Genomic DNA, 17,485 nt, shown 5'->3' on the forward strand with positions numbered 1-17,485 from the left:
AAAAACATTTAAAAAACTTGGTTTAACCAATAAAATGAAGTGTTAATAAAGATAAAAAGAAAAGAAAATTACAATCATCTTCTTCTTCGACACTATTGTTGCTGTCCCTTGTTTCCACCATTATTCCCCCTATCCCTACTTTCTGGGCAAAATAAGGAACATAACGCTCGGAATCCCATTAAAATGAAATGTGGTCCCTCTCAAACACAATCCATGGTGTCGATTGACCTAAAGTGAAGAAGAGATTGCGCAAGATTGTTTGTTTTACAAAGACTCATCTTGGCGGAGCTAAATCGAGACAGCCTGACTTGGGTGGCTCTGCCAATCTTATGCCCCCGTTTGTTTGTTCTGTTTTATGCGCATATAAGCTGTATTGTTTTTCATAGTTCTGAATGGTGCTTACTTGCTAGTATACAAGGTAGAATATTCAAAACAATAAGTGTCGGCTAAATGAATGAATGAAAACTTTTATTTCGAACATTAAAATAAAAACAGGACAAAAATAATGAGTCAACAACAAAATAATGTTACATAACATGTTCGAAAAGGGGTAGTCAGAAGCAGATGCTTATTTTCCCTACCCCTATATCTTCCCTATTAAATACATTTTACAAATCCCCTTCTCCTCTTGTGTTTAATATAACAAAATCTCATGGATATACTCATTACAAATAAAGATTATAGGGTGGCTGCAAGTGATGCGCAGATAACTCTGACGTCTTATTTTTTTGTCGTTTTGCGTCTAAGTGGTTAAATACTGTACTTTCCTCATTTCATTTAAATATATGTTCTTGTTTAAATAAATTACTCCTTAACGTTCCGACGGCCCGCCGAACGTTGATTAACAAAGTCAGGCCTTCACAATGTCACCGATCAAATACTTTTGGATAGCTTTAATTCTTGGGATTCAAGACATGATGAAAGCTCATTCAAAAGCACTGGTAACTTCTACTCACGACATGATTCACCGCAAATAGGGTGTCCAGTGAATCCAATGGTGTAAAATATTTACTACAAAGCACACGATAATGCTGACAGTTTAAAAAAATCCGCCATACAGCATTCCAGCAATGTTTGAAGATCGCTGAAATTTGTCTGTTTGGCTTCATTACTCCCTTTAAAAATAAGACACTTGTCAGATTATTTTCAATATGTTTGTTAGCGTCTGACCTTTTGATTGACACCACTCCTTGCCAATTGCACGCTTTTTTATGGTCCTTAGCCTGTGACAACCTATAAGGGCCCGTTTTGGAAAAAAAGAAAACAAAAACCATCATGACCAATTTAAATGCGGATTAACACATTGGTTAGCCAATTAATTCCAAACGTAAATATGTATACATTTAGGGTGTGTATTTAAATCAGACCTGAAGGTAAAAGTCTGCAAAGCCAATGGTGATCTACTATTACTGACCAATATTGTGAGCAAGCGTGCACAATCATGGATTCACTTCTAGAAGGATAAGTTAAACATTTACAACTCTTTCACTATGTCTAAAAATTGGCAGAGGTAAAATACAAAAATTAAAAGTAATTAGGGCTGTAAACCGATCGTCCCCGAATGGCCACCTTTTGAAATGCCAAGACCCACAATTAGAAAAATGTGTAAAAGATCAATTTTAGTTTTTCTGATCAATTTACTTTCTGTATGTCTTGGTTTAGGATTTGAGGTGAATTTTCAGGAATGGTAATGTGTTAATTGATTCATGCAGTTAAGTATAATTTTATTTTACAGACAAGAATTGAGCTCCTTAACAGTGTAGTATCCTCAAGTTATTTTATTGTTCCCTGTTTTTGCTATCCCTAATGTAAACTGTTTAAAGTTTAACCTCCGTAGCGTTAATCTTTAACATGACAAAAACACCCTTGACACCTTTCAAGAACTAGCTTCCGGCCAACGTGCCGATGGCTTAAATTCAAACGGGTGCAGAGAGATTGAAAACATATGACATGAAAAAACTGAGCAGAAGCTTGACACGCCTTTGGTCGGTAACGGCCAATCGGGGAGCGGCCACTATGACAGTTTTCTACCAATTATTCGTTCAATTAATTGCCCGGTATAACGTTTGGTCGTTGGATTTTCTATTGATACAATTTCTGCGAAACCTGATACGTTAAACTTATGTTTCCTCGAGAGAGTTTGGCATTTCCTTTGGCAGCCCTTTGAGACTCTTTGTGATTAAGGGTTATACAAATAAAAATGACCTGACTTGACATGTCTGCTTCCCCACTGCAAAAAACGGGCAAGCTGTAATGAGATACTTTGCCAAAAAGCAGTTGGCAAAGACTGAGAGGCAGGAGATGCTCAACCGTAATACAGGATGAAGGCATGGTTTCCTGCATATTCCGAAGGAACACTGTAAATGTATATAGACATTGAAGGGCCATCAAGGATCTAAAACTGAAGTTTGTTTTCTTAACACAAATTTTGATTTAGTTGGATATGTTTGACACCAATTTTCCAGACTGATACCCAATGGCGTGCGGTCAGGGAAAGCAGGTGAGAATGTGCCTCACCTTTTATACGACATATGGAAAATTCAATTGTTTCTTTATTAGATGGTAACATTTGTTCTTGGTGATGTGTGGAGAGGTGTTAGAAAAAGAATAGTGGGATGTTTAGACTTGTTCTAAGGGATGGGCAGGGCACCTGTATGATGCGGCAGGGGTAGACCAGGAAGAGCTGTTGGGCCCTGCTGTTGAACAGAATAGTGTGTTGTGTCACCCTGACCCGAGTGACATGGCCGCTTTCTTGTGTCCCGTTTCATCTGGAGGGACGGAAGCATGACCAACTAGGTGCCGAGGTGCTTAGCTTTTTTGGGCATTTGGGTTGGCCATGGTCCAAAAAATGTTGTGAGTGTTTTTTGCGACCTTTTCTTTTTTTAAATTTGCTTTGTTTTTGTATGTGTTTGTCTTGCTGTCGGTCACCCCTCTCAAGTGATATGACCAGGGGAGATAGATTGATAACATTCGTTTTTGTTTAACTTTGAGGTTTTTTTTATTTTTTTATTATTCCTTCCCCTACCCCTTACCTTTCTTACAACCCATGCTTATGGGCATGAAAAGGAAATAAAACAAACAAAATTCCAATAAATTGAGACGTGGTCCCTCTTCAACACAATTCATATCAAATTCATTTGTAAAGAACTTTTCAGACAAAAAAAATGCCACTTAACCTGCTATATGAAAACATCTCATCTCATCTCATTAGCCGTACCGCTTACCCTCATTAGGGTCGCGGGGGGTTGGGGGGGGGGTGCTGGAGCCCATCCCAGCAATCATCGGGCAGTGGGTAGGGGACACTCTGAACTGGTTGCCAGCCAATCGCAGGGCACACAGGGACAGACAACTCATTCGCTCATTTACACCTAGGGACGATTTGGACCGGCCAATTCACCTGAAATGCATGTTTTTGGAACGTGGGAGGAAACCGGAGTGCCCGGAGGAAACCCACGCAAGCACGGGGAGAACATACAAACTCCGCACAGGAAGTCTGGAGCTGGATTTGAACCCACGACAGGTTCCCATGACATGAACTGTGCCGCACAAGCGCTAACCACTGCGCCACCGTGTATGAAAACATTCAGCATACAATTAGAATACAGTAAAATACTCCCTTTAACTTCCCCACCGACAACCTAAAACAACCCATACACATGCAAACACAATGGTTAACATACATTAAGAACAAAATAAGTACTGCTAAGGATAAAATATTATTATGATGAAATGCATGTTTTTGGAACGTGGGAGGAAACCGGAGTGCCCGGAGGAAACCCACGCAAGCACGGGGAGAACATACAAACTCCGCACAGGAAGTCTGGAGCTGGATTTGAACCCACGACAGGTTCCCATGACATGAACTGTGCCGCACAAGCGCTAACCACTGCGCCACCGTGTATGAAAACATTCAGCATACAATTAGAATACAGTAAAATACTCCCTTTAACTTCCCCACCGACAACCTAAAACAACCCATACACATGCAAACACAATGGTTAACATACATTAAGAACAAAATAAGTACTGCTAAGGATACAATATTATTATGATAGAGATAAAATATGATATCATTTAGATATGATAATTGAAACGGGTCCGAATGACTGCAAAATAAATCTAGCAGGGCAAAACGGGTATGCAACACACTTGCAGGTCCCGACCCACCAGTTGAGAAACACTGCGTGAAAATATCTTGCTTCCCTCCTCAGTATCTCCTTACGGAAATCGTCAGCAGGTAAAGTAGTTTTATTCAAGTCACGCTGCCAGCTGGTGAGACACGTCTCTGGTGACATTCAATGTGCACAATGTCCTTTAAGTAACTTCTACAGGGCACTAAGGCAAGCACGGCATCGTCGATAAAGCCCAGCGTGGATTACTTTTGCGTATTTCGCACTGGAGAAATGAGAGTGCACATCAACCACAAAGATAAAGTATTCACTGAGGGCACTCACTTTATCATTTTTTTTCTTCCACTTTCTAACTCAGGTGAATCATTGCCGTTGGCGACAACCAACCAAATCTTGATACGCTTCACCTCCAAAGGCCAATCCAGCTCCAGGGGATTTCACCTAGTCTACCAGGGTGAGTGAATTTACCATAGGCCGTTGCCCACACATACATACTCTCGAGAACAGCTATACACACACACACACATATATATATATATATATATATATATATACACACCGTATTTTCCGCACCGGGTTATAGGGCGCAACCCCAAAAAAATAGTTTTTGGTCCCATATTTTCCATACATAAGGCGCACCGGACTTTAAGGCGCTACAATGGTAACATCGACAAAACAGTCAGATAGTTCAGTCAAACTTATTACCCCCTTAACATTCCGAAAGCTTGCAAAGAAGCAAATATGTGTCGTAGACACGTGCGGATGCGGGGTCCGTAAGATGTTACAAAACAAACATTTTAGTTTCCATTTTATTTTTTGCTGGCAACTGTGTGGACAGCAAAGTAAGAATTTTACTGTGCATGGAAACGGGGTTCTTTACTGTGCATGTGACAATAAATACTTTGAATTGAATTTAGTTTAAAAATAGACTCATCACAGAAACATCAAGATCGTTCTAAAACAAGATACCGGGAAAATATAAAGCCGCATAGCTCCCCTAAGTTCTCTTGCAGCCTTCACGTTCATTAATGATACGTAACCATGGTCTTCTTACAACCGTGAGTGTAGTAAATCCAGGAGAGTAAAATAGTTACAAATACAGAATAGTAAAAATTGTTTTCTTTATGCCGTAGTGCAACCCAACCTGTGATTCACATTCATCTTTTTCGGCCAATTGCAGGCTTTGTTTCGCCCCTTTAGCCTATGCGAGCCTGTAAATAATAAAAAGGATCCGCCCCCTTTACCTCCGAATAACTTTAGCCAATAGTGACTGGTTAGAATGATGATTGACACATTGGTTAGGAAAAGAAACACCGGTATATAAATCCCAGCATACACCGCGGACTACTTCGCCTTCAGGGGAAAATCTAGTCGGCGGCTGCTTGCTTTAGTTGCAAGACTTTGCAACTTAATATTGATCCATATATAAGGCGCACTGTATTATAAGGCGCATGGTCAGCTTTTGAAAAAAATAAAGGCTTTTAGGTGTGCCTTATAGTGCCGAAAATACGGTATATATACAGTAATATATACCTTATCCTAGTCAAGTCAAGTCATTTTTATTCGTATAGCCCTAAATCACGAAGAGTCTCAAAGGGCTTCACAGATTATTACACCATATTACACAGACTATTTTTCAGCCAACGAAAAGAGTAGGTTATTCATATGCTATGGAGTAGAAGTGAGTTTTAAGCTTAGATTCAAACATTTCCACTGAGGTTGCAGATCGGATCTCGGGGGGAAGAGCATTCCACAGCACCGGTGCCCGGATGGAGAACGCTCTCGAACCGGCAGAAGACCGGCACTCTCAGATCGTAGGCTTCGGACCGGGACATAGGGGCAAATCAGATCTGAAAGATAAGAGGGAGCAAGTCCATGTATGATTTTGTTTAATACTAAGAGAACCTTGAAATCACATCTAAGGCTAACTGGGAGGCAATGCAGGTTAGCCAAAATCTGTGTTATGTGATCGTACTTTTTTGTCCTAGTTAAAAGCCTAGCTGCGGCATTTTGTACCAGCTGAAGAGACTTGATTCTAGACTTCGGGAGACCAGAGAGTAGTGCATTACAGTAATCGAGACGGGAGGTAACAACGCATGAATTATAATTTCCGCATCCGACTGAGGCAGTATTGAACGGATTTTAGCAATGTTACGAAGATGGAAGAAAGCGGTTCTAGGAATTTTCTTTACATGTGTTTCAAGGGATAGATCAGGGTCAAATATGACACCTAAATTTTTAACTGAGTCACTCTGTGTGATGTGACATTTGTCAATGTTCACAGCAGTTTTTGAGAATAAGTCACGGCATTTAGATGGACCAATGACTAACATTTCGGTCTTTTCAGAGTTAAGACGCAAGAAATTGAGTGACATCCCCTCTTTTATCTCAATGAGGCAGGCCTCCAAATTTCCACAGTTTAGTGTGGGAAATTCCTCCAACGGAAGATATAGTTGAGTGCCGTCTGCGTAGCAGTGGAAGTTGATATTGTACTTGCGAATAATATCAACTAATGGAAGCATGTAAATGCTGAAAAGAAGGGGGGCAAGCACTGAACCCTGCGGAACACCACAGGTAACATTAAAGGGCTCAGATGTCATTTCGCCAAATTTAACACAGTGGTCCTATTTGAGAGGTAGGATCTGAACCACGAGAGGACGGTTCCTGAGAGACCAATCCATTTTTTCAACTGTTCTAGTAGGAAATTGTGGTGCACTGTGTTCCAATCGCCAGCGGACTTTGTAAAACCAAATATGTGTCTGTACGATGTCACCAGTCACTGGAATACGTCATGCATGCCACCCATCACTGGAAAGCTTTAACTCTTGCTATCCAAGAAACAGAAAAACATTACGATCAGTCAGAAACAGGATACCCAAAACCATGAAGCATGTGAAACTCACCATTACATCCCCTGGGCCGTCTACAACTTATTTGAATGGCTGCGAAAATGCTGAAAACTAGCATTATTTAATTTTATTTTAGCTAAAATCCATTATGTTTTCTTTTCAGCCGTGCCAAGGACCAGCGCCACTCAATGCAGCTCAGTACCGGAGCCACGTAACGGCCGGCGGATGGGCAATAATTTTGCTGTAGGGGCTGTGATCCGCTTCGAGTGCAGCCCGGGTTACGTGCTAGAAGGATCGACCGCCGTCGAATGCTTGACTGTGCCCAACGCGTTAGCCCAATGGAACACTTCTATTCCCAGCTGTATAGGTAGGATATAATAAATATATATATATATATATATATATATATATATATATATATATATATATATATATATATATATATATATATATATATATATATATATATATATATATATATATATATATATATATATATATATATTATTTTTTTTTTCTTTCTGGCCTTTAAACGGATTTAATCACATGATACAAAGAAAATCACAATTTTCCTCTGAAAAAAAATATTGCAATCAAAAAAAATAACACATTTACATCCTAATCACAGTTATGTGATAACAGAAAATCGGTTTTGCACTAAGATAAATATTAATTTTAAAAATCAAAATAATAATCAATAAAAAATCTATATAATAATAATAGTAATAATTATTATTATTATAAAATAGTAAATAAATTAATATGTTTTATAAATATTAACATTGATATTAATAGCTAAAAATAATGAATAATACTTATTTATTTTTACTTACTAACTTTAAATGTTACATTCACAGCCTTACACACATTTACACCTCTCTTCCCTGCAGTTCCATGTGGAGCTAATCTCACACAGCGTACCGGGACCATTTTATCACCCGGCTTTCCAGAGCCGTACCTCAATAGCCTCAACTGCGTCTGGAAGATTACAGTTCCCGAGGGATCAGGAATCCAGGTTGGTGTCGTATTTATACAGGACATTCAGGTGACAGACAGCAAAGGTCCGATCTGTAAATATTTAATTTACAAACACATGTTTTAGGGTCCGTATGGGTGCTTGTAATCCTTCATAATGCCTTAAATTTAATGTTGTGTTTTAATGGATTGGACAGCACTTGGATTTTGGGTGAATATGCTTGCAAATGCTTGAAATAGTTGCCAAGCTTTCAACCATGTCGGCTAAAAAATGACACCAACACTGCTCCTTAGTGGCTTTGCTTTGCCATTCCATTTTTTCCCCAGTGATTAACGACAGCTGGCATTAATGTATGTGGCATTGTCCTATAAAGCATTATTGCCCGTACAGGTCACCCCAAGAAGACAGGTGCATACTACATCTAGACAGGCATAATATCAAATGTTTATAAGTGCAAGGATTACGTATCAATTTTGGCCCCTATTATGGGCCATGCAAAAATTTAGGGTCACATTTCCAATTGATAAATTGTAATCGGAAGAACTCCCTGCAACTGAAAAGCCACATAGTCAATCTAAAAGTTATATTTCTGGAATAATGCACACAAAAACTTATAAATCACATATGTAAATTGCAGATATATTTGACTCAGCAAGATACATGATTCATATGTATTTATTCTTTTGATAATACTGGAGAAATTTAAAAATTGTTTTTGAAAATTCTTAAAAGTCCTTGAACTGGACCATGAGAAAGGTGTACCAACCCTGGTTTATACAATGTTTGCATTCACTTTCCATTCAGGAGGTGTGTTTATTGTCTGAGTGCATTCCACATGTGTGCTTGTGTGTAATTAGCTGAGCAAGCATGAATTAGCATATAATGAGTGCCTGTGTAATTGCAGTTCTTAATGGAGGCCCGTACCAAAAGTTTAAACAAGCTGATTTTACAAATAACGCGATTGGATTGGTCAGGCTCGCACCTGTGATAAATGTGCCAAGGCCTTCCTCCTCACTTAGTCGTCTTTGCAGAAGTTTGTAGCATCGTCTTCGGGGATCAGCCAGATGGAAAGTTCCTCGGCGTTCGCTTTAGCTGCAGTGGCTAATGACCTAGGCGACGTCCCTCAGCTATTAGCTCCTGTCACCCCAGCAGAATGTCTTTGGGTCAGGAATATGTCAAAACCACCTCAATTCCATCAGGTCTAGGTGTGCATACCTGTTTTTTTACTCGCTGGCAGTTTAGGGGATTTGCTTTTCTCCATATTACTATAATCCTGTGTTGTATCCCTCAGTCCTTGTCCTAGTTTTCAATTTCTTCCTCTTGTCTTAATGAAAAAGGCAACGACGAACGCTGCACTATGGTATGAATTGAATCATTGCTTTGCGTCTGTTATAGACATTAAGTCAATCAATTAAAATAAACTAGAAGCGATAAGACTGGCGTATAGAATTGCATATACGCCAACATCACATAAAAGCAAGCCCCATGAAACTGCTTTAAAAGACCATTCCTGTCAATGTGAGCCAATCGCTTCCCTTATAATTGATTTCAATTCTACTTATTAAGCAATAAAAAACACAACACGGCACCTATTTACTGACGGCATGACAGACTATGTAGATTAATAACCAAGATCACTTGCAAACATACATTTGTATTTTTTAACTATATAAACAAGAAAAACGATGTAAACTTCCTATTTCCTTCTTCACTTATATTACATTTAGTGTTGCATGGAATACGCAGCAGATTAGAGATTAGAGCCGAAATTAGCCGGGCGAATTAGGTCTACCAAAAAAAACAAACAAAGCCATCGTTCCCAGACTAATTTTCTTACAAGGTTTACAGTACACAATTTTAGATAATCAATAAATGTATAAAATGCGGGGAAAACATATAAGTTGACAGGTACGAAATAACAACATATGGAAAAAAACATTTACTCTTCTCCTTATCAATAGCTTTTTGGGACCCATTTTTAGAGACCAAAAAATGGTGGCTTGTCTGGCTCTACCTACCTTTCGTCCCCTTGTGTAAGTTTTGTTTTATGAACCTATAAGCCGACCGCCTAGACGGATTGCATATTTTTATTTACATAGATTTTCCGAAACAATTGCATTGGGCACCAGGTAGGTAGTACACATTCCTCCATTCTACACGATGGATGGAATTGAGTTCATTTGCTTCCATCAACCTTGTTTCATTAAATATTTTGGATGTCTTTCTCTGTCAATAGCAGTGTACAAATCAACTCATGATTGTTTTAGTGTTAAACCTTGAACTTCTGTGAATGCCGCCTCTCATATGTTCTCTACTTAGATCCAGGTCATCAGCTTTGTCACAGAACAAAACTGGGATTCATTAGAGGTGTTCGATGGAGGAGACAACACTGACACCTTGCTTGGAAGTTTTTCAGGTATTACAAATTTTGGCTAAAAGGAGGGAAGGGCAATTTGGAAAATTTTAACATACTTTATTTAAAACAACTGATCCCACCTAATACTTTTTCAAAGTAAAATAATAAAAATAAAGTAAAAACACAACTCCTTTCAAATCTGAACAATTAAAAATACTTTATGTATTATTTAGCGCTTTGAATTAGTTTTTCTAAATACTCATAGGTCAAGTATTCTGGATATAACTTTTAATATAAAGCTCACCAAGAGGGAGCGAGCATGGTTTTAAAGCAACAGTTAAAATGCAAATGATAGCAAATCAGCGTTTAAGCTATTTGTAAGTAACTGAAACAGTTAGTCATGGTCACCCTGACCTGGAGATAGGATCACTAAATTCATGCAATTTATTTTTTTCCCCCAAGGCACCACTGTTCCAGCTCTCCTCAACAGCACATCCAACCAACTCTACCTCCACTTTTTCTCCGATATAAGCGTGTCCGCCGCCGGGTTCAGGCTCGAGTATAAAAGTAATTTCCGTTTCAAATAATGATGATGATAGTAAATGGAGCCCTAAAAAAATACATTACGAGTTAGTGAATTTTGAATCCCTACAGCTGTATCGCTGACCAGCTGTCCCGAGCCGGTTGTTCCTATGAACGCCTTTAAAATTGGCGAACGTCTCCAGATGAATAACGTGGTATCTTATCAATGTGAGCCTGGATACACGCTTCAGGTAGATTCGCCAATCACTATAATATGATTTCACAGTTTGTTTTTCAAATGAATTAACAATCTGAAATTCACATTTTCCACCCTAAAGGGGAACTCACATATCACTTGCATGCCTGGAACCGTGCGAAGATGGAACTATCCTCCGCCTCTGTGTATCGGTAAGATATTGTTTTAATGGTTCAAACAGGTGTTTGAAATCCTTGAAACTGCTAGAATTTTAATGATTCAAGGATTGTCGTGCTTTTTGTGTCTGATTACATCTTTCTGGACACATTTTTGTTTTCTCAATTCTCTTGCATTCATTTATGGGATCCTGAGTAAAAATAGTGTGATGATGAGATAAAATCGAATTTTTTTTCTCATCTGGTCTAGTTGTTAGGATTCCGCAGTCTCACCGCCGGGTTAAATTTCCATTGCATGTAATAGTTTTCGACTGATCGGTTATTAAATTGATACATACTGTGAAAATGTATACTGCACAAAGGTAAAACACAAAGAAAGTACCTCTTAATGTAGTGAGTAATTTATGTGCCTAATATTTGGAAAATAAGTGACAAAATACCAGACGGTGGGGGCCTTAAAATCCAGTGTGCCTCGTGGAGCTGAAAAACTGGTATGTTATTCTGTTTTTTTTTTCTCTTGGGTGACTCCTTCTTCTGTCTTAAGCGGGCTTTTTCATTATTTTTTTTATTATTTCCTCCTTTCCTTCTCAAGATATCCTACCCAAACCCCCCCACGCTCGCTTCCAAGGCGGCTCGCCCTTTCTGCCTCCGTCAGCTGATGCTTTTAACAGTTTAACGTCCTTTCATCTCCTTTGTGTCTTATTTCGCCTCGTCTCTCGTTTCATCTTTCTTGATAACATCATCACTTTTATTTCCAACTATTTAAGTCCTTGTCCTGGATTTCAGTCAAGGAAATTGTATCCACCAGTGGTTTGAGATGAAAGGAGACGACAAAATAGCAAGATATGCATGAAGTGTCAAAAATGACGTTTGGGGAGAAGATGCACACACACACACACACACACACACACACACAAAAAAATCACAAATATGTACAACTTTGGTAAGTATTTTTGTCTATTTATACTGACCGTATTTTAATCATATTTTCATCTTTTAAGTCTTTATTACATATTTATCCAGGAGTGCCATGTCTCATCTCAATGTTCACAATGTTTTTATCAAAGACAACAAAGACAATTCAACTCAATTCAAACCCACACCACAAAATGAATAAATAAATCATACCCCATGGTATTGTTTTTCAATTTAAATTTTAAATGACATTTCTCTCATTTTACGATATTTTAACTTTCCTCAGAAAATGACAACATTTAATATTCAGAAATATAAATAAACTGCATTATATGGCAGATGGCAGATACATTTACCTATTTTCTGATTTTTTTTACCTAATCTAAGGACAAATGTTTGTTACGATGAGGAAATGTATCTACCATCTGTTGGATATGATAATATGGATTTTTTTAAGGGTTGTTTTCTTGCAATAAAGAAAACAATATATTAGTAGAATAAGCAATATTTTCTTTTGAATAGGAAAGAATATTTTTTTTATATTTTTGTCTCATGATCAGTACCCACTCATTGTTATTCAAATTTGACTCAAATTCAGCCAGATTCAATGATAGGTCCATTTCTAATTCCTCAATTTTAAAACTAAATAAATAATCAAATCAATGCTTAGTTCCTAATATGAAATAATCTTTAAAAATAAATTAAAAAATCAAATCTGAATTATCCCAATTTTTCTCATCATTTTATGTATTTATCAATTGAATGAAATATCCTGCTCACATAAACCGCTTTTTGGCTTCCATCAGCCCAATGTGGGGGAATTCGGGAGGAGATGGAGGGCATGATACTGAGCCCCGGTTTCCCTGGCAACTATCCTAGCAACAGTGACTGCACATGGAGAATCTACCTGCCCGTCGGTTACGGTAAGGATCACGGGCTGCTAAAAGAACAAAGCATTACGAGTGCACTAAAAATGTATACTATATCTATCAGCCATCGACCTTTGGGCACATGATACTTAAATCTGACGGGTTTCAAATCTTCAACCCTCCTTTATAATTTTACTCTTTTATTTCCTCTTGGAACAGTTACTGGAAAAAACAATGATTCATGATTACACTTTTGCATTAAAGTAAGCATCAAACATCAGTGGTCATTCGGGGCGGCAGTAGCTCAGGAGGTAGAGCGATCGTTTTAGGATTAAGGGATCCCAGTTCGAATCCCGGCTTGTCCGTGTTACATGTCGAAGTGTCCTTGGGTAAGACATTGAACCTCCAATTACCCCCAATAAGCAGGTTAGCGTCTTACATGGCTGCACAGATCACGGCCGCTATTGGGAAATGTGAAGCACAATGTAAAGCGCTTTGGGAAGTCATTGACTTGAAAAGCGCTATATAAATGCAGATCATTTCATTTCATTTCATTTCATTCAACAGACTATTACTGTAATATGTGCATTCATTATCCTAATTGCCTGGGACAATGATGATGAACAGAAGCAGTAGTTATTTATTTTAAACTCTGACTGCTAATGGCACAGGTCCAAAGTATGCACTTCAAATGGGAGACTATCGCCATTTTTATATACTCAGTGACATCTTAGCTTCTTTTGGTGTCGTGCTGCAGAATTCTACAAGATTTCAACCACCCAAGATGCAATGTGGCATCTCGCTTTGTGACACTAAACCTGAATTTTGCATACTGTACTCACTTATAAGCCTCGGTTGCATATAGCATATATTCCGGACTACAAGGCCTACCAAAAACCTCCAATTGGCCAGAAAATTGAAAGTGCCCCTTTCACCCAGGTGCGCCTTAAATACGGAAGAATATGATGGATAATGCATACAGTATGTATGGATTTGCATTAATACACAAGGTTTAATGGTATTCTACTGTATAATGATTGATCAATCGAGAAACATTGCTGACCAAAACTGCAAAACATTGTATGCAACAGGATTTGAACCAATCCAAAATTATGCATATGTGATTTTACTTGTGATTTACTTCATTTCTAATATATAAGGTGTCACGATTACCGATTTGCATCACCTCTGCCCGCTCCTTTGGCGCCAACTGCCTCGGACTCTGATTGGCTCTCTGTCCCTATTCAAACACACTCCTATCTGTCCACTGTTGTCAGTCTGTCTGCAAACCTCAGTTAACACAAGGAAAGCCTTTTTTCGACCCTGACTCCCACCTGTTTTGGCTCCCGTCTGTTCCCCGGCTTCGACCCCGTTTTCAAACTTGACCACGTCTACTCTTCCGTCCCGGCTTTCGACATATTTTTGTACCCGACCACGTCTACTCTCCTTTCCTGGCTTACGACTCGCTTCCGACCCCGACCACATGTTTGCTCTCCTGTCCCGGCTACTGACCCCCTTTTCCGTTCCCGACACCGCCATCGCCCTCCTCGGAAGATCCACTTCCGCGTTCAGAGCGACCTGCTTCCCGCGTCCAGCAACCCCGGGTCGTGGGCGCAACCCTTTCTCTTTCTTCCAATAAAACTTGTGAGAAATGCAACGCAAGTGGGTCCTGTTTCCGTTCTGGTCTTGACATAGGGGACAACAGATTTCTAACATGTTTTCTTTTTTTTTAATAGTTCGGTAAATACGTTAACCAAGTCACTGTGGAATAACATTTTTTCTTTTGTTTTGTTTCTTAAAACATGTAAATTATAAAGTGAGTGAATGAGTCCACAATTGCCATGTCTTTCACACTTACATAATATATATTCCACCCTTCCATATGCATTAATCACAAAACGATGGCTGGGAGCCATTTTCCCATAATCTTGTGTCAGGGGCGCCACTGACCCGTTTTGGAAATTAAAAGCATTCAAAAAACACTTAAAATTGTTTATTGCGTCAAGTCTTCCTGACTTTGCCAAAAATCTGTATTTCAACAAAATCAAGTAAAAAGAAAATCACTACATTATGAAACGATCAATTTGAAATTATAGTATTTGTATTGTTAGTGTCTGTTTCAACCCTGCTAGGAAAACAATATTGTAAAACACTAACCACAGTCAGAACTGAAATCGTGAGTGTCCTGCACATATTGTAAAAAAAAACTGCAAGTGATATGTCTAATATTAAAAGTTTCCCTGTTTGCCACAAATGAATTTTAACACATACTTATTGCGCACACAGTCTTTTCTTTGTTTTGGTCCTTCTTGGCAGTTTGTTTGTTCTTGCAATGGTTTGTGGTTTGACTTGTGGTTTTCACTTAATACTTGTTTTAAAGTTCTATTGTTGAACAACAGGATTTCTAGCCTTATTCTCTAAGAAAATAACTACAAGTCGAAACCGTGCTAAACACTATAGAGCAGGGGTCTCTCAGGCACAGCTGAGGTGCCCGCAAACCGGTTATAAAAATAGCTCATCAGTGCTGGGTCATTGTGATTTTCTATCAAATGATTACCATCAGCTAATCCAGTAATAACATATTAACAACATATTAATAACTTGAAAATATTTTATGGCGCCCTTTGAGCCAATTAGTAACAAAAAGTAAATTTTAGATTGGAAAAGGTTGGAGTTTACTGCAATAGATAGTATTATAGGTAATTGTATTAAAATGAAATAGGGCACAGTTTTAAGCAGATGTGTTTTAATACCCTTAAGTAATGGTCAGGTAACAACATAACCTTATATTTATTGATATATTTTTTTTAGGTTGATTTTCATATTTTCCAAAATTGATATTGAGGGGTTATGGGCAGAAAAAAGGGCAAAAGAACTGCAACAAAAAAAGAAAAAGAAAAAAACAATGTTTGCATGGATAAGGAAAATTAACAAGGTAACCAAGATATGAGAAGAAAACGATTAAGTGTTATAGTTTTTGTGTATTGTATAGCTTATTTAAGACATGATTTGGCACCGACCCACCAACATAACCTAACCTCTAAAAAAAAAACATTTTCAGTGCCCAAGTTATTTTAGTAGTTAGTCTTTGGTTTAACACATACAAAACTAAACTTGGACAAAATATGCCTTGGGTAGGAAACCTGCCCTAATGTTTTATGTTTTTGCAATCTTTGATTGTGTTCTTCCAGGAGCCCACGTACAGTTTCTCAATTTCTCCACTGAAGCCAACCACGATTTCCTGGAAATCCGTAATGGACCTCTGGACACGAGCACCGTCATTGGTCGTTTTAGTGGGCAAGACGTCCCCTCCTTGCTTTTCACTACCTCACATGAGACCAGCGTTTATTTCCACAGTGACCATTCCCAAAACAAACCCGGCTTCAGGTTTGAGTACCAAGGTAAGGGGTCTTTACAGTAACGAGTCATGCATTTCACACATAGGCTTTCAGTGGTGCTACGTCTCAATCAATCCAACCCCCACATCTACTGCAGCTAAAGCTACGACGCATGTAAAAAAGCATTACTAATAGCTCATAACATTGCAATATTACTGAGGAAATTAGCCACATTCTACTCACCAAAATCCCTTTAATTTGTGCACAAAATTCATCCCACTTGTTTTCCTCAAAAACTTTTCAATTACTCTGCCGTCCTGATTATCCATGCCTTTCAGTTCCATCAATAATCTATTTTCCATCCCCATCGAAGCTTTAATGAAAGTCGTATTTCTGGCATACATTTTTTTTCAATTCAAGAATTAAAATGTCTGTTCGACAAAAGAAATGGAAAGGGGGATATCGAACATCATGTTTTATTATAATACTTGGATTACCCCCAAGCCAATCATAGTTCGTGAAACTTCTGCCATTTCCATACGCCTGCTAGTAGGCCCTGACCCACCAACTGGGAATTTGATTGGCTAAACCAGCAGTTTTATCACCACCTGTTTTATGCCTCAACGCCTGCAGCACTAATTGTGAAGGCCTCCGGGTAAAATGACCCTGACAACAAGCATTGTCTGACAAATAATTGTTTAATTGCTTACATTTGAAAGCAAACATCTAGAAGCAACACAAACAGGGAATAAGCAATGAAAGAAGGCTGACGGATAATTTAGAAATATCTAATAAATATTCATGGACAACATACAATCAACATCCTTGCAGGCCTATTGGGCCCTGACAGCCTACCAATGTGTCCTCATGTTGTTATTTTACACCTCAGATTTTAAAAATGTTTAATATGCAGTTCATGCCAGAATTGATTCTATCGCAAAGATTAACTTTTGCTAATTGTATAAGTGACTAAGCCCCAGTATTGAGAGTTAATTTCAGCCGACGTACTTAATATAACTCATAATCACTCCATCACAGTTCGAAGCAAATTAATAAAAGTTGCATTTCCCCTCCCAAAATGACAAAATCATTAGAAAACTGATTAGACAGTTATGAAAACTGACCTTTGATTTCATAACGATATATCATCATTCTGGC

The 17,485-nt window shown here is 38.4% G+C and overlaps 1 protein-coding gene across 2 annotated transcripts in view; it reads left to right on the forward strand.

The window, feature by feature from the left end:
- The window catches only part of csmd2 (CUB and Sushi multiple domains 2), a 312,145-nt gene that overhangs the window by 212,690 nt on the left and 81,970 nt on the right, over positions 1-17,485 (forward strand). For both annotated transcript variants that reach the window (XM_088329136.1, XM_088329135.1), the window contains 9 exons: positions 4,489-4,584; positions 7,143-7,346; positions 7,870-7,994; positions 10,275-10,371; positions 10,774-10,878; positions 10,966-11,084; positions 11,172-11,241; positions 12,927-13,043; positions 16,181-16,390. In XM_088329136.1, the coding sequence (XP_088185262.1) occupies positions 4,489-4,584; positions 7,143-7,346; positions 7,870-7,994; positions 10,275-10,371; positions 10,774-10,878; positions 10,966-11,084; positions 11,172-11,241; positions 12,927-13,043; positions 16,181-16,390 (1,143 nt within the window). The remainder of the gene's footprint in view (positions 1-4,488; positions 4,585-7,142; positions 7,347-7,869; positions 7,995-10,274; positions 10,372-10,773; positions 10,879-10,965; positions 11,085-11,171; positions 11,242-12,926; positions 13,044-16,180; positions 16,391-17,485) is intronic.

This window comes from Urocampus carinirostris, chromosome 2, assembly GCF_059441175.1.
Source record: "Urocampus carinirostris isolate Australia breed hairy pipefish chromosome 2, RoL_Ucar_1.0, whole genome shotgun sequence".
Taxonomy (NCBI): domain Eukaryota; kingdom Metazoa; phylum Chordata; class Actinopteri; order Syngnathiformes; family Syngnathidae; genus Urocampus; species Urocampus carinirostris.